Source organism: Ctenocephalides felis, unplaced genomic scaffold, assembly GCF_003426905.1.
Source record: "Ctenocephalides felis isolate EL2017-DRISC unplaced genomic scaffold, ASM342690v1 CF-g0.4_SCAFFOLD_01886, whole genome shotgun sequence".
In the NCBI taxonomy this organism is placed as follows: domain Eukaryota; kingdom Metazoa; phylum Arthropoda; class Insecta; order Siphonaptera; family Pulicidae; genus Ctenocephalides; species Ctenocephalides felis.
In genome coordinates this window covers 97,336,833-97,362,537 of record NW_020538040.1, presented here as the reverse complement: position 1 = coordinate 97,362,537, position 25,705 = coordinate 97,336,833, and the positions used below count along the sequence as shown (strand labels likewise).

Here is a 25,705-nt window from a genome sequence, read left to right as displayed (position 1 = left end):
GGAACGGCTTGACCTGCCTTTGCCAAAAACTAATCAGCACGTCTCCTTATCAATACGGATCGAATGTTTTTTGAATTATTCAAATCGGTTGATCCGTGTTCCCGAAATCGTCGACGAAAATTTGTATCCGCACATACATACACACACATACATACATACACACACACATACACACACACACACACACACATACATCCATTTTTTCTAAGGTATGCCAAAATGTTCAGAAACCTCTGAAACGTAAAGATATATAAAAATTTTCATTTTCGATTTTTTTGCGATTACTATAACTTGCCCTACGGGAAGTTAATAATTCATATTTATTATTTCGAGTTTCGAGTTTCAAATTAATATTGATTTAATAATAAATAAACGTAATCTATATATATATGTATATATATATATATATATATATATATATACATATACATATATATTTAAAGGAAAAGATTACTCGATGCAAGCAAGCAGTCAGAAGTTTTAGTGTTGAGTTCGCGAACATTTTGATAGTAACATGTAAATACATTACTATCTGTGGGCACAGTTAGTTTAAAGAAACTATTCGTGGAACGCCATTAATATATTTAATTTTAAGATTAATTTCATCTTTTTCCTCACGTCTAAGTAGCTGAGCTTTTAGTCTTTGTCAATGAAATTGTTGCCTAGATTTCCAATCTTAAGTGATAATCAGATTCTTGAAGTTGACATTATCTTTAATTTTCTTTGGTAAGTTATTGTCTTTAAAGATAACTTTAAGCGGTCTTGGCTTAGTCCTTTGCAAATCTTGTTGTACCAACCAAGGTACACCTAATGAAACTTCAAATATATGTTTGTTTTTTCAACAAAATAAATAGTTTAATAAATAACATAATACGTCCAAAATTGCATATACATTATTTTTGGAAACTTATGCATGTTGTACTTCGCTTTACTTTACTAATTTATGTAATTACAAAATAATATTTCTACTTATTGAAAAAATGATTTAAAATTTTGTTTTATGTGTCAAAAATTCATTTGATTGGCATTGGATATGAAATATTTAGCAAGTTTATGATCTTAGATTGAACAGCCTGATATGAACTAGATTTTACAAAATAATTCACTTAAGATTTTAATTAAAGTAATAATGTTCATTGCATTATTAGTAAGAAAAAAATGTAATTTAAAAATTGTAATTACCGAAAAGCAACTAATATAAGGTACGCGATTATAAAAATAGTAGACTATTATATATTATATAAATTACTAGCAAACCCGACGAACTGCGCTCGCCACCAGATGGTTTCGTGAGAAAGATGAAAAAATTTTTTGTTTGTTTTATATTTGAAAAGGAAAAATTTCATCAGGAAAGAAAACCCGACTTATTTGTATATATATAGAAGATAATCTATTTGCAATTATTTAAAACAATTGCAATTATTGATTATTTTTAATACTCGAATTTTTAATTACGGTGCGTGAAGTTCCAGCAATTTGCATTAGGGCACGATGCCATGCACCACTAATTTTCTTATCTATAAACCTTGCGGAGCCCGAGACCTTTCCAAAGAATGCAAAATTGTCGAAATCGGTTCGTGCGTTCTGGAGTTAAATCGTCAGGAAGGAAAACCCGACTTATTTTTATATATATAGAAGATAATCTATTTGCAATTATTTAAAACAATTATTGATTATTTTTATTACTCGAATTTTTAATTGCGGTGCGTGAAGTTCCAGCAATATGCATTAAGGCACGATGCCATGCACCACTAATTTTCTTAGCTATAAACCTTGCGGAGCCCGAGACCTTTCCAACGAATGCAAAATTGTCGAAATCGGTTCGTGCGTTCTGGAGTTATTTCGTCAGGAAGGAAAACCCGACTTATTTTTATATATATAGAAGATAGAAGATAATCTATTTGCAATTATTTAAAACAATTGCAATTATTGATTATTTTTAATACTCGAATTTTTAATTACGGTGCATGAAGTTCCAGCAATTTGCATTAGGGTACGATGCCATGCACCACTAATTTTCTTAGCTATAAACCTTGCGGAGCCCGAGAACTTTCCAACGAATGCAAAATTGTCGAAATCGGTTCGTGCGTTCTGGAGTTATTTCGTCAGGAAGGAAAACCCGACTTATTTTTATATATATAGAAGATTGAAGCAATTATTCTAGTTGGAAATAATAAAGGTGATATTGTTCTTTTACCGTAGATACTAAATTTATTCTTCCTGAATTGTTTATACTGATAAAAAAAGTGCAGTTTCCAATACGAATATATATCTTATGCTAAAACCATAAATGGAACTACATTGAATAGAATATTAAAAAGTATAGGATAGGATATTAAAAATTTTGGAACTTAAATTGTAGACGTGGATACAGCACAACGTATGTCAGGTCATCTAGTATATATATATATATATATATATATATATATATATATATAATGTATGCTTGTCTATCTATCTGCGTGTCTGTATATTTCTCATGCATTCATAAACCATACATACGATCGCCGTGAAAATTTAGGAAACTGTTAGGTATATCCCCGGACAAACTTTTGCATATTTTGATTGAAGCCAAGTAGTAAGAGTATGCCATCCTGAAGACTTTTTATTTTTTCAGCAAATTATTATTTTTTTATAATGCACATATGAAACACCAATAACCCTAAATATACACCCTTTTATTGTGGTAAACCCCTATTTCGTAAGCATTGTTATAGTAATTACATTATTTTTTATTTCGATTTCTGTCAGTGAACGTTTTTGACTGAAGTTCGATCGAATTCTTTTGAGCTTATGAATAGCTCATTGTTTGCGCCGCACCTGCATAGGTTGTCAGACCTGCAAAAGGTTTGATTTTCTACTCGGACAACACGTTTCAAAAATTACGCAATCGGGCAATTTCGACTCATAAAAAGGCAGATGCACAAATAGTTTTGGATTCGAGTCAATTCATTCCGTGGTTTACATGCATTCGGTTCAATTCATTCATTCGGTTACTTCCAATCAGTACCTTCAGTTCCTTTCAGTGTTTGCAATCAGTTCAATGTTATCAGTGGATTAAGTTTCTATTGTGTGTCAAGTCAACCAGTTATTTTTTTGTTATCAGTGTATTCGAATTCCTTTTCAACATTTCCAACCGACTACGCTGATGTTTCCAGATCCAACCAAGTAACTGCCGGCTTGGACTTCCAAACAGATAACATTTCCATGCAATAACAATATTCGTTCTTATATCTTTTTTTTATTCATATAAAATTTAAATAGAATATATTTTAGTTTATTATTCATTACGACTTAAGAAAAAATTTATTTTCAGTTTATATTTATTTTTTCAATTGATTTTTGTTTTTTGAATACATTTAATTTTTTTATTATTCCTCGGAGTATAAAATTTGAACGGGGTTGAGAAACCCACCAACATCAACACTCATAATTTAACATTTAAAAAATGATTTTTTTTAAACCTATTTCTAAATTTACTGGATTAATTTTCTTTTTTTTTAAATGCGAGTTTAAAAAACACATGCACAGGGTTCTTAATTTTCACTTTCCTACCACAATTCACAATTTCATTAACTATATCGACAAGTGGTCAAATATCTTATTGAGAACATTTTTTATTAACTTCCCGTAGGGTAAGTTATAGTAATCGCAAAAAAATCGAAAATGAAAATTTTTATATATCTTTACGTTTCAGAGGTTTCTGAATATTTTGGCATACCTTAGAAAAACTGAATGTATGTGTGTGTGTATGTGTGTGCGTGCATATGTGTGTTCGTATACAAATTTTCGTTGGCGATTTCGGGAACACGGATGAAACGATTTGAATAATTCGAAAAACATTCGATTCGTATTGATAAGGAGACGTGCTGATTAGTTTTTGGCGAAGACAGGTCTATCTATTTCGAAGATATGGGGCAAAAAGTTCCAAAAACGGCAACTCAGTTTTTAAGAGAACGGAGCGTCTGATTTGAATAATTCAAAAGCAATTCACTTGTATTAACAAGATGAAGAACTGATCAAATTTTCATGAAGACAAGTTTAGCGGTTTCGGAGATCTTGTAAAAAAAGTAAAAAAAATGCCATCTGGCGGTCAAAAATGATCATTAGACATATGCACATCAAATTATCAGATATTTTATAGAGATTTTAACAATAAGTATAAATTTTGTTTAACGCGCTTCGATATTTGTCTCTATGCAGTTAAAGCAATACGATTGCTTTGAAAAAAAGTTCAGAGTTTCCAAAATATTTCAAAATACACTTTTCCTCAAAAAGTCTTTTTTTCAAAAAAAAAGTAAATTTTTGTCAAAAATTTATAGTTTCTCAAAAATCTAATTTTTTCAGAGTAACTTTTTTTCAAAAATGTTAATCTTTAAAAAAAAAAATTTTTTTTTGGTACGGGAAGTTCCAGCAATTTGCTTTAAGGCACGATGCCATGCGCCCTACTAGTTGAAAGTTTAAAAAATACTGATATACTTATAAGCTTATATATAGCGATGCTGAATGGGTTATTTTACTCGATAATGCATCTAATTCAAATCAACAATCAATCACAAAAGATATGGCCATATTTTCCATCTTAATAATTAGATGTAAGTAACAGAATCGCATATTTTTTTAGATTTTTATTAACTTCCCGTAGGGCAATTAGTTATAGTAATTGCAAAAAATCGAAAATATTTTTTTTTATATATCTTTACGTTTTAGAGGTTTCTGAACATTTTGGAATACCTTAGAAAAAATGGATGTTTGTGTGTGTGTTTCTTGTGAAAACCGCCGTTATGCTACCCATCCACTAGGCAACCAGGCGACCGAGCAATTTATGACCAAATGACCAATAAATGTCCAGTTGTAAAAATTTTCGGTGTCTCGGGCGATCGAACAAAATTTCATTCATATTTCTTGCATAAGAGAAAAAAGAATGTATATTTCGAACGTGAAATGAGATAAAATCGACTTTTGTTGCAAATTTTAGATCGTTTTCATTTTATTTAAACATTTATTAACTTCCCGAAGGAGAAGTTTATGTTTTCATCAAAAAATCCGAATCGCTAATTTTATGTTTTCTCGACGTTTCGAGCCATTCTGAATCGAATGAGACCAAATTTGGAAAAAGTATGTGTGTGTGTGTGTGTGTGTGTGTGTATGTGTGTGTGTGTGTGTGTGTGTGTGAACAGATTTTTTTCCGTAAATCGACGTTTTCTCCAAAACGGTTGGACCGATTTCAAAAATTTAAAAGCCATTTGATGTATCTCGATGAGGACAATCGTCTCTGAGTTTTGTGCGGCGATCGGCCAAGCCGTTGAAAAATTTTTCGTCCACGTTTTAGCCCGCAATTCTGAATCGATTCTGAAAATTCAAAAACCGTTCGATAGATATTGGTTGGGAATCGTGCTGATTAGTTTTTGGTTAAGATCGGCCGGGCCGTTTTCTTGTAATAAAGTTTTTAAAAAAAAAATTTTGACGATTTTTATGATTATTTTTTTGACGAAAGATACCATAGTTTTCTAGGTCATACTAAAATATTACGGCCCTACGACAACTGGTTCAGCTTTAAAAATTAGTCAAAGTTTGCAAAAATCAGTATGGTCTTTTTGGCATTTGTCAAAATTAGACTTTTGATCGACGTTTTCTCAAAAACGCCTGAACCGATTTTAGAAATTTAAAAGCCATTTGATGTATTTCGGTGAGGACTATCGTTTGTCAGTTTTGTGCAACGATCTGCCAAGCCGTTTCTTTGTAATTCGAAAAAACTTTTCGTCCACATTTAAGCTCATCCTACCGAACCGATTTTGAAAAATCAAAAACTGTTCGAAAGATATCATTTGGGAATGATACTGATTAATTTTAGGTGAAAATCTACCGAGCCGTTTTCTTGTAATTAACTGTTGAAAAAAAGTGTTAAATTTTCGTCCACATTTAAGCTCATCCTACCGAACCGATTTTGAAAAATCAAAAACTGTTCGAAAGATATCATTTGGGAATGATACTGATTAATTTTAGGTGAAAATCTACCGAGCCGTTTTCTTGTAATTAACTGTTGAAAAAAAGTGTTAAATTTTCGTCCACATTTAAGCTCATCCTACCGAACCGATTTTGAAAAATCAAAAACTGTTCGAAAGATATCATTTGGGAATGATACTGATTAATTTTAGGTGAAAATCTACCGAGCCGTTTTCTTGTAATTAACTGTTGAAAAAAAGTGGTAAATTTTCGTCCACATTTAAGCTCATCCTACCGAACCGATTTTAAAAAATCAAAAACTGTTCGAAAGATATTAGTTGGGAATGATGCTGATTAATTTTAGGTGAAAATCTACCGAGCCGTTTTCTTGTAATTAACTGTTGAAAAAAAGTGTTAAACTTTCGTCCACATTTAAGCTCATCCTACCGAACCGATTTTAAAAAATCAAAAACTGTTCGAAAGATATTAGTTGGGAATGATGCTGATTAATTTTATGTGAAAATCTACCGAGCCGTTTTCTTGTAATTAACTGTTGAAAAAAAGTGTTAAATTTTCGTCCACATTTAAGCTCATCCTACCGAACCGATTTTGAAAAATCAAAAACTGTTCGAAAGATATCATTTGGGAATGATACTGATTAATTTTAGGTGAAAATCTACCGAGCCGTTTTCTTGTAATTAACTGTTGAAAAAAAAAATTTAATCCTTCTTTCATGGAACTTTTTTTGGCGATATACATCATGGTGTTATAGAACTTACTGTAATATTACGGCCTTACAACAAGTAGTTTAATTTTAAAAATTCGTCAAACTTTGCTAAAATTATTAACTTCCCGAAGGAGAAGTTTATGTTTTCATCAAAAAATCCGAATCGCTAATTTTATGTTTTCTCGACGTTTCGAGCCATTCTGAATCGAATGAGACCAAATTTGGAAAAAGTATGTGTGTGTGTGTGTGTGTGTGTGTGTGTGTGTATGTGTGTGTGTGTGTGTGTGTGAACAGATTTTTTGCCGTAAATCGACGTTTTCTCCAAAACGGTTGGACCGATTTCAAAAATTTAAAAGCCATTTGATGTATCTCGATGAGGACTATCGTCTCTGAGTTTTGTGCGGCGATCGGCCGGGCCGTTTCTTTGTAAATTGCAGAAAAGTGAAAAATTTTTCGTCCACGTTTTAGCCCGCAATTCTGAATCGATTCTGAAAATTCAAAAACCGTTCGATAGATATTGGTTGAGAATCGTGCTGATTAGTTTTTGGTAAAGATCGGCCGGGCCGTTTTCTTGTAATAAAGTTTAAAAAAAAAAAATTTTGACAATTTTTATGATTATTTTTTTGACGATAGATACCACAGTCTTCTAGGTCATACTAAAATATTACGGCCCTACGACAACTGGTTCAGCTTTAAAAATTCGTCAAAGTTTGCAAAAATCAGTATGGTCTTTTTGGCATTTGTCAAAATTAGACTTTTGATCGACGTTTTCTCAAAAACGCCTGAACCGATTTTAGAAATTTAAAAGCCATTTGATGTATTTCGGTGAGGACTATCGTTTGTCAGTTTTGTGCAACGATCTGCCAAGCCGTTTCTTCGTAATTTGAAAAAAAGTGTTGAACTTTTCGTCCACATTTAAGCTCATCCTACCGAACCGATTTTAAAAAATCAAAAACTGTTCGAAAGATATTAGTTGGGAATGATGCTGATTAATTTTAGGTGAAAATCTACCGAGCCGTTTTCTTGTAATTAAATGTTGAAAAAAAGTGTTAAATTTTCGTCCACATTTAAGCTCATCCTACCGAACCGATTTTAAAAAATCAAAAACTGTTCGAAAGATATTAGTTGGGAATGATGCTGATTAATTTTAGGTGAAAATCTACCGAGCCGTTTTCTTGTAATTAACTGTTGAAAAAAAGTGTTAAATTTTCGTCCACATTTAAGCTCATCCTACCGAACCGATATTAAAAAATCAAAAACTGTTCGAAAGATATTAGTTGGGAATGATGCTGATTAATTTAGGTGAAAATCTACCGAGCCGTTTTCTTGTAATTAAATGTTGAAAAAAAGTGTTAAATTTTCGTCCACATTTAAGCTCATCCTACCGAACCGATTTTAAAAAATCAAAAACTGTTCGAAAGATATTAGTTGGGAATGATGCTGATTAATTTTAGGTGAAAATCTACCGAGCCGTTTTCTTGTAATTAAATGTTGAAAAAAAGTGTTAAATTTTCGTCCACATTTCAGCTCATCCTACCGAACCGATTTTAAAAAATCAAAAACTGTTCGAAAGATATTAGTTGGGAATGATGCTGATTAATTTTAGGTGAAAATCTACCAAGCCGTTTTCTTGTAATGAACTGTTGAAAAAAAAATTGAAGCCGATTTTCATGGAACTTTTTTTGGCAATATACATCATGGTCTTATAGAACTTACTGTAATGCTACGGCCTTACAACAAGTAGTTTAATTTTAAAAATTCGTCAAACTTTGCTAGAATTATTATCGTTTTTTTTTAAAGTAGGATTGATGAAGTATATTATTTACACATTTTTTTGATCAAGTCGATTATTTACACATATCGGGAAGTTCATGTAATTTGCCTCAAGGCTAAATACCAAACCAACTAGTTATCGTTTTTTTTAAAGTAGGATTGATGAAGTATATTATTTACACATTTTTTTGATCAAGTCGATTATTTACACATATCGGGAAGTTCATGTAATTTGCCTCAAGGCTAAATACCAAACCAACTAGTTTTTTATATAAAAATCATTGATATTAAATTAATGTTGTACATTTGCAACAGATGAATTTGGAATGAATTCTGTCTCAAATATATAGCTCAAAATATTGTTCAAACGTAGACCAATAGCCGTTATAACAAATTATTCACAATTTATATTATATTAGAACCTAATTTTAACCTGAAACATGGCCTTTAATCTTGAAATATACGTCTACATTTACAATAATGCAGATACGAGAAAGGGTCGTGCAATGTGGATTTCATAAGTTAAATTAAATTCCAAACCAATGACTCATATTTTTTGAGGTGCAATTAAAAACGGACAACTTTTAAAACAAATTCAATATTATATTTATTTTTGAAGGAAAAAACACGAATTAAAAATCAATTTTTTATTCATATGAATAAAATGTGGCAAACTTTATGTATGCATTTCCCCAGTATAATCATTTTTTTGTAGTATATAAAAAGTTTTTTAATAGATAACACATTGCATTGCCGTTCTTACTATATTAATTTCTAAGATTTTATTTATAATATATAAAGCAATTTGGTTAATTAATTAAAAAAAAAAAATATTTTTCTTATATCATTGAAATCAGCGCAAGAAATGGATTTTGCGATCTAGGGTGTTAACGGTTAATTTATAGAATTTCGGGTTTTGGAAAAATCAGATTAAATTTATTTGGGGATTTTTGGTTCGAATATACCTGAATTCAGGATTAATCCATTAACATTAAATGAAATGTTAGCTTTTACAAAAAGGAATTACTGCATTATTGACATACATTTAATAATATAATTTAAATAATATTGTGAATATAAAAGTAACTACTTTATTTAGCGAATAATAATGTGTACCCATGAAAGTTACCGTATTATTCTATAAAGTATGTATTTATAAATACATATTTTACCTACAGCAATTTTTACAATGCAATGTATTAAAACAACGTAATGTTTTATCTGTTTTTATTAATTTATTAATAATACAATTAATAGTACAATTGTAATATATTCATCAGGTATATATATATATATATATATATATATATATATATATATATATATGCAAACAATTCTGAAACAAATGTCATAATATACATGAATTCTGAAGAATTTGAATATTTTTATATATTTTTTGTAATGATTAATTAATGATGATACAAGTATATTAAAAATTTCATATTCTATCGTGCTGCCAAGATACTTGGCCTTCATTAACAAAATAAGTTTTAAAATTGTCACGAACTGCAGATGCGCTTAATGAGAGTTCCATTTCGAAATTGTTTTGGCTTGGATCATCATCGATTGCATCAATATCGATATCGATGTCAATGTTTTCCTTATTTAAAAAATTATGCAAATAGCAGCAGGCTAATATTATTAGATTTACTTTTTTTATTGATAGATTAATTGCTTTTGCAAATATTTTAAATCTGCTCACCAGTATGCCAAAAGCATTTTCCACATTATTTCGGGCCCTACTTAATCTATAGTTAAAAATTCGTGTGTCTTCATTTAACTCTCTCAATGAATACGGTTTCAGAAAATATTCTTTTAATGAAAATGCCTCATCACCAATGAAAACATAAGGCATTCTTTCAACATTACCGAAATTGTCTGGTGTTGGAAGATTATAGTAACCGCGATTATAGTAACGACCATTTGTACCGACATGGACAAACATAAATTGCCGATCAGCATTAACGCAAGCCATTAACACTACCGAATGAAAATTTTTATAATTATAATGATAAGAACCGCAATTTGGTGGTGCCGCTATACGTATGTGCTTTCCATCCCATGCACCAACACAATGTGGAAAGTTCCACCTTTCTTCAAAGCGTTTAGCTATCACCTTCCATTCTTCACTATTTATTGGCATCTGTCAAACAAAATATTTAATATATTATATATAGTAAAATACGCATATACACAGACTAATGTAATTTTCTTTGCATACCTTAATATATTTTCTGAGACTTTGTACAATAGCTTCGCACGTTTCCGGAATTATTCTGCCCAATGATTGTGGTGATATGGCTGCAGAAAATTTTAGCTACTCAAAATTAAGCCCAGTCGCCAAAAACCGAAGTGTTACCATTAATCTCTCAATAGGCGTAATCGCTTGTCTGAATTTAGTGTCTTGACGTTTAATTAAAGGAGCTACCATTGCCAACAAATTGTCAAAATCACTTTTGTCCATCCGTTGTAATCCTCGCAGGTCTGTAGGATCCAGCACTGAATCTATCATTAAATTTCAGTGCGTATATTTGTCTCTGGAGGCAAACAATTGTTTTTGCCATTTTTTATGTTTTGTGCGATTATTTGATTGATGCAGATTCCAAAAATATGCAACTTGTAGAAAATCTTGATTCATATTCAGTCACAAAAACTTTCAATAGTTAAACTCTATATTCGTACATTACCAAAGATGATTTTCGAATGATTTTTTTTTTTCATTTTGTGAAGCTTTTACCCTGCGTGAAAGACCCCAAAAATATTTTGATACGGGGCCACGCCAATGTACTCAAATTATTCCATCCTCAAATATTCCAGCCATAGGCCTGCATTTGGAATATACGTCTAATCTTATATTAAGAAAAGGTGATCTTATAACAATGATAATATCAAGTAAAGGTCGCGCAATTTCTATTTCACAAAATATAATTCAACTAAAATGATACATTTTTCCAATGACTCATTTTTAAACGAACATGGTCACTTTTTTGCAGTGCTGGCCAAACTTCCTATTATTTTTGAATTACTATGTTTGAAAATAAATATACCATCAATAATAAAATGAATACATTTTTTGTCATTAATAATGTTGAAGATAAAGATGCTTGATAAAATATTTAATACTTAATTATTTTGTAAGCTTTATGTGTAATTATAAGGATTTTATAATTTCTTACACATTATCAATATAATAATGTTTTATGTAAATATAAATATAACTAGTTGGTATTGGTATTTAGCCTTAACAAATGTCAAAAAACTACTCATTTTCTCAAACTTTGATGAATTTTTAAAGTTAAACTACTTGTCGTAAGGCCGTAATATTTCAGTAAGTTCTATAAGACCATGATACACACACACATACTTTTTTCTCATTTTATCCCAGATTAAACGCATTTAACCCGTCCTACCAAAATACCTGAAAAACTGATAGATATTTAATGTTACTTAACTCCAGAGATTTTCAAAGTAATTATAATTGCATATATATCGAATAACATGATGTTCGAAATATCAAGGCGGAATGTTTATAAATCAAATTATGAATAGAGAAGTTAAAAAACATTAAGTTGCGGATAACATATTTTACTTATAATTTAATAAAGATTTTGAAAAAAATATAACGCAAAAAATATCACTTATTTTGTATAGAATGTATTACTCCATAAAAAATTTAAACAAAATGTGTTTTTATGCACACTTTCTGTAAATAAACTAACACCAATGTATATCACATGAACATAAAAGAGTATTAATTTATATAAATTTTAATGTCTAAAATGTAATAGTGAATAATATCGGCTAATGTTAAGTTTGACAACCAGTGAGAGTTGCTGAAAAATTGTATTAAATAAAAGGGATTAAAACTCTTTACATTACTGTATAGATTTCTGTATATAAAATCGTATATATATATAGAAAGCATTGCTTAAAATTATTTTAGTTTGACTATTATAATCGTGTGATAAAGATCTATTAGTTTTAAAATCTGAAGAGGAAAATATAGGTACGTATTAGTTTTTAGTTATATATTCAGTTATAATTAGCACATTCTGAACAATTATTGATAATAATTTTGATGGATTTATAGATATAGATTCAGAAAAATTTATAGTGAAATTTATAGAAATGTACAAATCCCATACATGTTTGTGGTCAGTAAGTGACAAGGCATATCATAATAAACAAATGCGAAGTAATGCGTTAAAATCAATGCTGCCGGCATTTAAAGAAATTAATCCAGATGAAACTATAGCCACAGTGGCCAAAAAAAATTAAAAGCATTAGGAGCGTTTTCAACAAGGAGGTTAACAAGGTATTAAATAATATTAAAAATTTCACATTATAATGAAAATATTATCAAAATTAATTGTTAGTTTAGATGATTTGGACTGTGTTAATCTAACAGTATGTTATTCTAGATAAAAGCTTCTATGCGCTCGGGCTACAGGCTGTAGCCTACAGCGCAGAAAACGTCTACAAGCAAAAACTCTGGTACTTCGATCATCTTAAATTTTTAGATGATCGACACTACACAAACATGAGGGCTATGTGCAGAAGTTCAGAAGAACATTTAGAAGAACTGTCAAAAGTGAGTAATTTTTTTTTATCAAATCACATTTTAAATTACAATTAACAGTAAATCTTACAATTAACGAAATATATATATATATATACATATATATATATATATATATATATATATATATATAATTAATGTATTTTAATTTCGAGCAGATTGATGAAATGCTGACGACCTCGTTTCGTCGTAAAGAAACAAAAAAAAAACAGCTGACGGACACACTACTACAATACATGGATTTTATAGAACAGGAAAAATCTCGAGTAATGAAGATGGCCGAAATTTTCGGAAAAACTCTGGAATTAATGAATCCGAGACAACAACAACTTGCTTTTAGTTTAACACATCAATTGATGGGGTATGGCTTCAACAATTTGCCATCAGAGCATACGACAATAATGAATTGGCCAAATCATTATTATCAATAAATTATATTTTGCATTTGAGTTGTTCGTATTTAAAATATTACTTTATACTATGTAATGTTTTATGTACTTTCAGGGTACTATATATATATATATATATATATATATATATATATATATATATATATATACAGGGCCCGTCCTGCCTTGCATGCGATGCATGCAAAAAATGCGGGCGCAAGCCTTAGGGGGCGCCAAAACGAGTTTCGGAAATTAAATTTATATTATATTATTTATATTTTTTTATATAAAATCTAATATTATTTATTTAAAATCTAGAATACTTAATAAATTAAAATAAATAATTTAACTTAACTAGGGATACAGAGACACAAAAAGCGTATTTATTTTGCAATGTGATATCAGTAGAAACAATTAACCAATTAATAATTCTGCAAATTAGTAAATAACAGCTCTGTTTATTGCGTAATCTACTTAATTTATCCCATAAGCGCAAACCCGCGAAAGATTAAATTAATTGCTGGGCATTATTGACGAAAAATTGCGAGCTGATTTAGTTGAATCGGAACTTGTTAAAAAATATAAATAAATTATAAAAAATGGGGAGTCAGTGCTTGGAAGATGACTTGTTTATTCTGAGAAATTGAATTGTAACTTTTGTTTTTGTTGCAAATGTTTCGCATCTGTTGAACTTTGAATGTTGAAGATATGCGTGGAACAAATATGAAAAATGGAAGCAAAATTTACTTTGGAACGCAAATCTTAAGGCTTGTTTTATACCTAGTGTTGTCCATACTCTAATTTTAAAATTTATTAACTATACAGAAATAATACATATCAAATATAATAAGTTTTTTTAATATTGTTCAAGAAATGTGTAATTTTTTTGCATTTTTTAGTGATTTTTGAACAATACTTCTAAAATGCGTTAAAAATTTAACTTTAAAACAATAAGCTGATACTCAATGACGGTTCTTACAATATCAATAAGAAGAAGTTCACGACGCAATTTTGGATATTGTAAATGATGAAATATTAAATTAAATTAAAATTTAAAAAATCCATCATGAAATACGAGTGTTATGTTTGAAAATTAAATGCTAGTATTTTTAAATATTAATATTGCTCATACGTTAAAAATAATTGAAAATTTCAAAATACTTAATTGCCTCGATTTTCTAAATAATTTAAAATAAATATATTTCATACGTTTTTAGATTATATCTAATTTTTTGTGCACTAAATCCAGAATAATTAAAAATTAATTTATTTATTTCACTTAATAGTATTTATTATTTTGATATCAAGATCTTCATATCAAAATAATAAATACTATTTCTAAAATGCATTTCTTAAATTCTATAACTTTAATCTAACAAAAATATTAATTCTTTTGCTATGGTAGTCGAGCTTACATCCTTGACCAATTTACTACATATTGAACATTACAAAATGTGTAATTATGACAAGGATGTTTTATTTATTGAAATCGATAATAATAAATAAATTTAAAATTAATATATTTTCTACTCTTCTAGATTATATCTAATTTTTTGTGTACTAAATCCAGAATAATTAAAAATAAATTTTTAAAAAATATGTAAATATTTATATAATTTTAATGATAAACTGTTAAAACGGTGAATATTAATAGGGGGGGGGGGCGCTAGAAAAAAAGTTGCATGCGGGCGCCAAGGACCCCAGGACCGGCCCTGTATATATATATATATATATATATATATATATATATATATGATTTAGATTTTTTGTTCGACGTTGAGACATATTTCTTGAATGTTAATATTTGCAGCCAATCGTTGAAATAAAAAAAGACAATAAATAATGAACTATTTATTTATACGTTTCGACACGGCCCGTGTGTCATCATTCAGTAAATTTTTTTAAATATTTATACAGTATAACACCAGGAAAAATAATCACAAAAATTGGAACTAACATTATTGAAAAATAAAACATAATAAATTAAGTAAAAAAAATTATTATGTTTTATTTTTCAATAATGTTTGTTTCAATTTTTGTGATTGTTTTTCCTAGTGTTATAATGTAGTAATATTTAAAAAAAATTATTGAATTGTGACACACCGTGTCGAAACGTACAAATACATAGTTCATTATTTATTGTTCTTAGAATAAATATTATTCATGCTTATTTGTATGGTTACTTGTAATATCTGAATATATATTTTGCAATAGTGCACTTTTCAAGTAATTTTAGATTCGTTTATTATTATTATTAACTTCCCGTAGGGTAAGTTATTGTAATGAGCCGAAAATCGGAATTGAAAATTTTTACATTTCTCGACGTTTTGAAGGTTTCTGAACATTTTGGCATACCCCAGAAAAAATGGATGTGTGTGTGTATGTATGTATGTATGGATACAATTTTTCGCCCACGTTTTCGGGCGTACGGATCAACCGATTTGAATGGTTCAAAAAACATTCGATTCCTGTTGATAAGGAGATGTGCTGATTAGTTTTTGGTAAAGGCAGGTCTAACAGTTACGGAGATAAGGAGCAAAGAGTGCAGAAAATAGGAATCGAGTTTTTGAGAGAACGGAGCATCCGATTTGAATGATCTAAAAAACATTCAATGAGTAATGATTGGGAGAAGGGGTTACGAGTTTTTTGCAAAGGCAAGCCCAGCTATTTCGGAGATACAGAGCTAAATGTACAAAAATGGCAGTTTTTGAGGGAACTAAGCTTTCGATTCAATTGATTCAACGAACTTTCTGCTTGTTTTAACAAAATGATTGATTTTGGAAAAAAAAAATTATTTCAATTTTTTTTTTTTTTAATTTTTTGTATATCGAAAATAATTCAGATTTTATTTTTAATTCTGACTATAGTTCTAATATACTTTAAGCAAATAATTTCAACTTTGCAATTCAGTTTATATAATTCTCATAAATATTAGACAAATTTACAATATTTATAAAATCTATTTGAAAACATTCAGTATTCCTCGAACATTTCGTTACGGTACGGGAAGATCCAGCAATTTGCCTTAAGGCACGATGCCACCCACCTCACTGGTTATTTTCATTCTTGAACTATTTCAAATGGTTTACATAGATAAAGTATTATTCTTGACTGTATAATCAACCGATTAAAAGCAAGGATGTTATCTGAAACGCATGGATTTATAATAATTTTCAAATATAAATAAATATTAAATATTATGCGCAAATAAATATAAAATTTCACCTACATACTTTTACCTACGTGATTTTGAAAATATATTTTTGTATTTTACGAAAAAAGGTATCGTTTCGAGTCATTTTATGACTATGGTCTCATAAAATTGCAAAATATTCAGGTAAAATCTGGTTGCTCCGCTCTCCGCCAGAACTGCGGTCATCATTTTAGTCGCCTGAACTATTATTTTTTATCATTTTACTACGGATCTTCATAAAAATCTTCAAGTCAGGTGCTAATGATTCTTTTGTACTGTTAATTTTTTTTATAATGCTTGTTGAAACATATAATAGGCGATGTCCTGCGAATTCGAAAATATTGCTCATGACATCATGTTTTATCTCTATTTTGTATCTGCCTCTTGCTCATTCCATAATAAATCTTCTGGTTGCTTCGATAATAAACTTCCTAATGGATGGGTACCTTTAGGCTCTACTTCGTTGGGGGATGTGTGTGTGTGCGTGTGCGGAGACAAATTTTCGTCGACGATTTCGGGAACACCGATCAACCGATTTGAATAATTAAAAAAAAAATACGATTTGTATTCATAAGGAGACGTGCTGATTAGTTTTTGGAAAAGGCAGGTCTAGCCGTTCCGAAGATACGGGGCAAAATGTGCCAAAAATGGTAATTCAATTTTTAAGAGAACGGAGCGTCCGATTTTAATAATTCAAAAAACATTTCACTTGTATTAACAAGATGACCATCACCAATCTTTATCCGTTAAACGGCGACGCGGCGCTTACGCGCTTTGACGTTTCGTCTCTATGCAGTCAAAGCAGTACGATTGCTTTGGAAAAAAAGTTTAAAATTTCCAAAATATTTCAAATAAAAACATTTTTTTCCAAAAAAGTCAATTTTGTTTCAAAAATTTTAAATTTCTCAAAAATGTAATTTTTTCAATGTTTGAACCAAATTTAATCTTTCTTAAAAAAATTAATTTTTGGTACGGGAAGTTCCAGCAATTTGCCTTAAGGCACCTTGCCATACACCACTAGTTTATATGTATAGCACAGCAATGCGTGATCGGGTACTGCTAGTTATTGATAAATAATTGATTGATGAAGGTTTTGCATTCAAAACAGTGTATTAACATGTTGGTATTTTCATTATGATAGCAGTGACGAGCAACTTCGAGTGCCAATACGAATGTTGCAGCACATTTTGCGGTAGCCCCACAGGTCACCCATCGCAATCTGTTACATTCGACGCTCGAATCGATGTCAGAGTTTCGCATCGTCTGCTATTTGAATATCAAACATTGTTTTGCATAAGTGACACTACTTCAGGCGCACTGATCGTAAAAACAATTCTGCCCTGTAATTTGCATATAATGAAGTGGGGTCTCCATCGAGCTATCAACACACTTCAATATTGCCCGTTTAATTGCATATTTTACTGGAAAATAAATATTGATTCTGATAAGGCGAAGAAATTAATGATCTATTGGGTTAGCGCTTGGAAGCTTCTCTCGTAGAGAAGAGACTACCGGCGGTTTTTTATTACTTATTTCTCACATTCTCTATTAAAAACAGATGGACCGTGTACTAAATTTAATTAATTGTAGAATATAGTTTTGACAAGTAAATATTTAAAAATCAAAACCTCTACGTTACTACATTTTTTCACAATTTATTTACATAAGACATTCGAACTAAAATTTTTTTTAACCCCTATTTCTTTTTTTATGTTTATAGTAATATTTATCTATGTTATGTTCTTATTTTTAGTCGAAATACTACCTATAACGAATTTTAATAATAGAAATAATGATTTACTGTTTGTATAGTTGTTTTTATAAATTCTGAATTGCAAACAATTTTAATACCAACAGCTTTTATTTATCAAAAAGTGCATCTGTGCATAGTTGATAGAAGTAAATATGACTGTAACTGTAATTTTATACATTCATATACACATGTAAAATATAGTAATGTGTATTAGCGTACACAACGAATGCCTTTTCAAAAGCATTCTTCAGATGCATTATTAGGTCCATTTCTATTGAAAAGCATAGAAGTGTGATCAAAGCGCAAAAATCTCACTTATGCGTCATATATAGAGTTTCGTCCAAATTTTCCACGTGGCTATCGTTAGTTAGAGATATCAGGGTATATATTTCACAGGTATCGATTTGCTATTTTCTTTTTACTGTCAGTATTTTTGATTATTCCATTCGTTTATACAGTTTTTGAATTCTCAAGGGTATTCATAACGAACCTAGAAATGTTAGTGAATCTGCATTTTAAATTCGACTCATGTGATATGTAAGTATAAGTATATATATATATATATATATATATATATATATACCCACGTCTACAATTCAAAAAATCCAAAAATTTTCAATATCTCAACCTATACTTCATAATATCCTAATTAATGTCCTGCCTTTGTGATTTATTTACGGTCTTACCATAGGATATACGTTTTAAAAATTTTCTTTTTCAGTCTTTTAAACAGTAAAACAATTTAGAAAGTATTATATTATTAGAGTATTCGCTATTCGGTAAAAGTACAATATCACCTTGGACTTTTTCACTCAAAATAATTACTTCAATAATGTTACTTATAATGTTGACATTCTCGGAATCTCGTACCATATATCAATTCATTTTTAGTAATAATATTTTAATTACATTTTTTTTACTAATAACCTATTATACATTATAACTTAAGTTCATATTTTAAGTTAATTAATTTGTCAAATCCTGTTCATATGTGCACTATTCAATATTTATTTATTTATTTATTTATTTATTCATAAGCAAGCCGTAATCAATAATAATAGTTATTATTTCAGGCTCTTGTCAAGCTTATTCATAGTTAATATTAAAAGGATAGTAATTTTATAATAATCATAGTAGCTGCACGAATTTCGCATCTGAAAAAAAAGAGCTGAAAAAAAAGCATTCGAACATTAAATACAATGTTCATCATCAAGTTAATCATATTGAAGTCTATTTGACCACCAGTCAAGCTCAAAATTCTTGCACAAGGTTGAAAGTTGTACTCATTTAAAACCGTAAAAATGTTAAATTAATAAAATAGCAATAAAAAAAATTAAAAAAAAATATGGTTGTACAGGCGATCAAATGGTCAGGCTACATAGATAAAGGATAAGGATTATGCAAGAAAATAGTTATTGAAATCAAATTGAGAAAATTCAGTAATGTCGTAAAAAGCTAATTCTTTAAAAAGTTTAACTAGGGAAGCATGAAATTTTTTGCTGTCTAAGTTTCGGATGTTGAGTGGAACCGTCGATCGTATTGAAAGAGCTGGTTAATTTATATGTGCGCGCCTTAATAAGTTTGTGTCTAGTGTTGTAGTTTGAAGAGGACGAAGCCATATCAAGAAGTTTCGAATTGTTTTTGATGAAAGATAATGTTACCAGCAGAAAAATGCATGGGACAGTTAGAATATTGTGTTTTTTAAATATGTTTCTGCAGGAAGCTTTACTGGGCAAGGAAAAAATTATTCGAATAGCTCTTTTCTGAAGCTTAAATATTTTAATTAGTACGGACGAAAAACCCCAGAATTGGATGCCGTAGGAAACGTGAGAATAAAAGTTGCTATAATAAACTCAAAGTAAGCAATTTAAACCAAGTTTGGGTTTTAGGGTGCGCAACATGAAACATGTTCTAGATAAAGTTGGTGATAGTGAGATAGAGATATGATCAGACCACTTTAAATTATTATTAATATGGATAGCAAGAAACTTTGATACTTGCAAAAAATTATATGCTGAATTATTGATGGTTAAAGAAGTAATATTATTGGATAAACGATTTTTTGTACAAAAAGATATGATTTGGGTCTTATCATTATTGAGGACTAGATTATTTTCACAAAACCATTTCGTTATTTCTGACATAACCACGCTTAATTTATGTTGTAATTCATTAAGAGATTTGGCCTTGATGATAACGCTGGTATCATCCGCAAAAAGAATAAAATCACAAAGATTTGTACAGTGGAGTAAATCATTAATATAAATGAGAAATAAAAGAGGCCCTAAAATTGATCCTTGGGGCACACCCAATGTACTTGTCAATTTATCAGAAATTATTTGCTCGTGATCATTATTTAAGTAAACGCTTTGAGTTCGATTGGACAGGTAAGATTCAAATAGTTTGAGTGGACGTCCGCGAATACCACAATTTTCTAATTTGTCAAGAAGTCTTTGATGAGAAATACTATCAAAAGCTTTGGACAGATCGCAAAATATCGCAGTACAATATATGGCTTCTTCGAAGGAGTCAATGATGTTATGAACTAAATTATAAATTGAGTGGGAAGTAGAATGGTTCTTTCGGAAACCATGTTGATTTTTGAACAAAATATTATATTTATTGAGAAAAGACGTTAATCTAGTATGCAAGATTTTTTCAATTATTTTATCGAAAGAGTTCAAAAGGGAAATGGGGCGGTAATTATTTATATCGTCTTTATTATTTTTCTTGTGAAGTGGAAAAATTTTTGAATGCTTGAGGTGGGATGGAAATATTCCTTCATCGAAGCATTTATTTAAACATAACATAAATTTATCTATGAAAAAGGGATAGAATTCTTTAAGAATAAGACTAGGTATTTGATCCGGACCCGCTGAACTAGTAACTTTTATCGATAGAAAGGTTTGCTTTAGTTCTTCTAAATTTACAGGATAAAGAACGAATGTAGAATTATTTCGCGCGGATAGAGATTTAGTCGAACTAATGGTGATCGAGTTGATTGCGCTTGTTAATTTAGACGCTTCGGTGACAAAAAAGTTATTAAATTTATTAGATATGACTACCTTATCAATAATCTTGTCGCCGTTAATTGTAAGACAATCAATCTACGATCAACTAACTAAATATTCCATATCTAATGCCAAACAAATGAAATTTTGACACAATGAAACTTCTAAATAATTTTTTGAATGAATAATTTTCTTTGTATTCTGAAATAATTTAGTAGAGTAAAGCAAAATATGACAAGCATAAGTTTAAAAAAATAATCTGTTTTTTCTTAATTCCGACTTTTAAAAAAAAATAGCAATAATTGTAATTTTTCTTTATATAATCCATTCATTTAATAATTTTCTCTCTTTCATAATTTTATAGTTTTTATAAAAATCCACTAATTGTTAGTTTTCTTTAAGTATATTGTTTGTTTATATACTTAACGTCGATGATAAATAAAAATCTCTTAAACTTTTTGGTTATTTCTTACAATTTGATGGTTCGAATGTTCGAATTCAATGGTTCGAAGTTCTACACAATATTTACAAATCGAAAACTCAATCATCTAATACGAGGTGTGTTCAAAAAGTACCCGGAACTACTAATAATTAAATTTCGCGGGTCTGGAGTGTCTGATTGTCAAAATTTTTTTTTTATTGTGTTGGTATACATGCCCCTAAAGTATGATGAAATTTTCAGCTATATTCACTGTTTACTTTGTCTGTGGTAGTCGCTAAGGTTCGACGTGTTTTTCTGAGCTCGGCGATTTTTACAATGGAAGAATTGAAAAGTCAAAGAATTTGTATTAAATTTTGCGTAAAAATTGAAATAAAGTGTTGCAAAGTGCAAAAATTCACCAGATATGGCTCCGTGTGACTTTTTCCTATTCCCAAAGTTGAAGAGACCCATGAAAGGACGGCGGTTTTCCTCGATTGAAGAAAATCGCTGAGAGTGCTCAAGGACATATCAAAAAGTGAATATCAAGGGTGCTTCGAAAATTGGAAAAAACGCTGGCATAAGTGTATTATATCTGGGGGGGACTACTTTGAAGGGGACCACATTAATGTAGACGAATAAATAAATATTTTTTTGAAAAAACGAAAATTTCGGGTACTTTTTGAACAGACCTCGTATATGTATATATGTATATATATATATATGCGTGTGTGTGTGTGTGTGTTTCTTTTCCGAATAATTAATCGAAAAATAAGATGTTCAAGTACGACGTTTCTAAACTAGATACCCCATCATCCGTTTTTTCCGTATTATTGTTCGGAAGACAAGAGAATTTTTATGATTTAGTTTGTGTAATTGAATAAAATAGTGTTATGGAACATAAATAATTAAGATGAATTACAACATAAATTTGCACGAGTAAGTTGTAATCACGAATGCCTCAGAGGCTCAAAATGAGATTTTCTTCTGCTGTTTTCATTTACAATATTTTTATTATATAGGTATATAATATTAATTTGGTTATATAACTGTAATGTTATTTTTTATATTTTCAGTGAATTTTGACCACTTCCAAATTCTTAGAGCTATTGGAAAGGGTAGCTTCGGCAAGGTAAGAAATATTCTAGCTGCAATACTTATGTGCTTATAACCATATTATATATATATATATATATATATATATATATATATATATATATATATATATATATATATTTGAATAGATTTTTTCTTTCATATTATCAGTTTCCAAAACTGTGGGACATCTATTAATTATTTTCAAAGCTATTTTTATGTTTGTACATTTTGGTACATTTAGGGACGATTATTAAAATGGTCAATTATTTTCATAAAGCATTAAAATAATTCCCTCTTAAGCAAATGATGTACTACTTAAAAAATCGATACTTGGTTTGAATAAGTTACCATATCGAATTAAATGGCCGATATAGCAATAGAATATAAATAGAATTTATTGTTTGCTATTATAAAAAAAGATTTAATTATAAGCAGTTATTTTTGTTTATTATAATTATATCAATTATGGCAAGAATCTTACTGTCTAAATACAAACGTATTTCAATAATTTGGTAAGGCGGGGCACAAAGGTCTTTGTGACTTTGAGCAATTATATTATGAAAACTAAACCAATTATATCAATAACACATATCGTACAAATAACTATCTGACTGTGTTCAGCAAATCTCTCAATTAATTTATCATTGAAAAAATAATACCCCATAGGCGGGGTAAAATGGGACAGCCAGATGGCAAACAGATCCATTGTCTTAATTTTAATTTTAAAAGGATTTTACGTGATAATAGCAAAATATAAATTTTATAGGTAATACTTTCACAGAGATAACACTATATATAACCTTGATCTGGTATTTCGTCAAAAATAATGATAAGGAAAGTTGTAATAACTATTTATTAAACTTATCTTTTGTAAAACTGCTTATTATTATTTTGTAAAACTTATGGGCCGAATTTGCCGTACAACTGACCAATGTTATGCAATGACTATGTTATGTAGAACTTTCCAGACTTAATCGTTCTAAATATTGTCAAAAGTCATGTGATTGCTGTGTAGTCAGGCGTTTTTCTCAGATTGCCAGATAGAAAACCTAACCTAGAAACCGCACAAATGTCAAAAAACGATCTTAGATAACACGGTCTTTCTGACTCAGCTTCATAACATACAAGTGACGTTGCAGTTTACGTGTAAAACGCCTGAATGCACAGAAAATACATATTATTTTGACAGTGTTTAGTATAGTTTAGTAGCATAATAGATACAAGTTGAAGCCTAATATGGCCTTGCCATAACATTGGTCTGTTGTGCCACAGAATCGGTCCATTAATTTACTTTTTGATTTACTATTTCTTCAGCTGGTTCTTTTGTAAGCGTAAGCTTTTATAGAGGTTATATAAAAAACATATAACAGAAAACAATAATATATATCTAAAAATTATATAAAGCTCAAAAACCGAAAAAACTAACAATGAATTAAAATACTTTTGTTATAAATTTTCAAACATTGTCATTTATCTTTAGATAGCAACGTCTTAAGAATCAAGTTGATGGCTGCTTATTCATCTTTTACCCTCTACTTTCTAATATTATTAAAAAATTCTTCACCTGTTTTTAAGATATCAGTGATGGACCTTTTTACCCGCGAAACTTTAATCCTCCCTCTACCCTACATATGCGATTGTACAATATACGGGTACGATCGTATTGATTATTTCGAAGTTTTCTTCCGAATGTACACCCATTTTCGTTCATAAATTCGATCTTACTAATGGCATTACCGCCGCTTTGCGTTTCGCTCGATTTTAAAATCACAAAGGCGGCACTCGCCGATATTTGCGGCGTAACTTAATTTGAGTAAGAATCAATTTATTCTGATTTACACGTGTCAGGAAATCGATCTGGTAAACGAATCTTAACTTTCCTAACTCAATCTTCAGTCTCATCTCAGCGAATGAGTCTTAGCGCGATTGAGCGTACGATACGTCGCCTTCGATCAAACAGAGGTAGGTAAGGTAATCCATTGGAATTGCGATTAGATTCCGGGCGAAGTGGAAGTAGATTGATCATAATTTGTTAAATCTTCGCATTTTAATATCATTAAATATTGAACGCCATGACCTGACTTCGTTTAAATAAGAAAACCTTCATGTTTCAATACAGGTACATTAACATAATTTTCCTTTAATTTTACTGATGTTTGCATTTATATGCAATGTATAGTCTTTGCTAAATTCAATATTGAATATGTTCGTAGTTTATATATAATATTTTCTGAAATAAACATGACATACGGCTAAATTAAATGACGTATAAAATTATTATTGTACGATTCTTATTATACATTTATGATATGCATTCAATGATTAGATCATTAACTATATGATAGAGCGGATCATCAAAGGTCTACCACCGATATCTAAAAAGCAAGTAAAATTAATTTTTTTAACAATATTTGAAAGTTGAGGGAAAAGCATGTTTAGCCAGCCATCACCTAGATTCTTACGACGTCGCTATAAAGATATAAACGGCAACGTTTAAAAATCTATAACAATAGTATTTTCTTTCGTTGTTAGTTTTCTCGGTTGTTTACCTTAGACTTTACCCTAGAAAAGGTAAAGACAGTAAAAAATAGTAAATTAAGTTAAAAAAACAATTTTACAATAGATAAATTAAATAAATAGTTATTCCAACTGTGCTGATGTATACTCCTGACTAAATACATAATTAAGATTATATACAGTGTCTATAAAAACTGTATCCAGGAAATTTATTTTTGATTAAATAATATAGTAACCCACCTATGGGTTAAAAAAGACCAGGTGACAAATTTTCTCTTGCTGAAAAAGTAACTCTATCGCA

At 29.7% G+C, this 25,705-nt stretch overlaps 1 protein-coding gene across 1 annotated transcript in view; it reads left to right on the top strand.

The window, feature by feature from the left end:
• The first annotated feature begins 3,081 nt into the window (after positions 1 to 3,081).
• Positions 3,082 to 25,705, top strand: part of LOC113375564 (serine/threonine-protein kinase 32B) — a 97,399-nt gene continuing 74,775 nt past the window's right edge. The window contains exons 1-2 of the mRNA XM_026615497.1: positions 3,082 to 3,168; positions 22,866 to 22,921. Of these exons, the coding sequence (XP_026471282.1) occupies position 3,168; positions 22,866 to 22,921 (57 nt within the window). The 5' untranslated portion in view covers positions 3,082 to 3,167. The remainder of the gene's footprint in view (positions 3,169 to 22,865; positions 22,922 to 25,705) is intronic.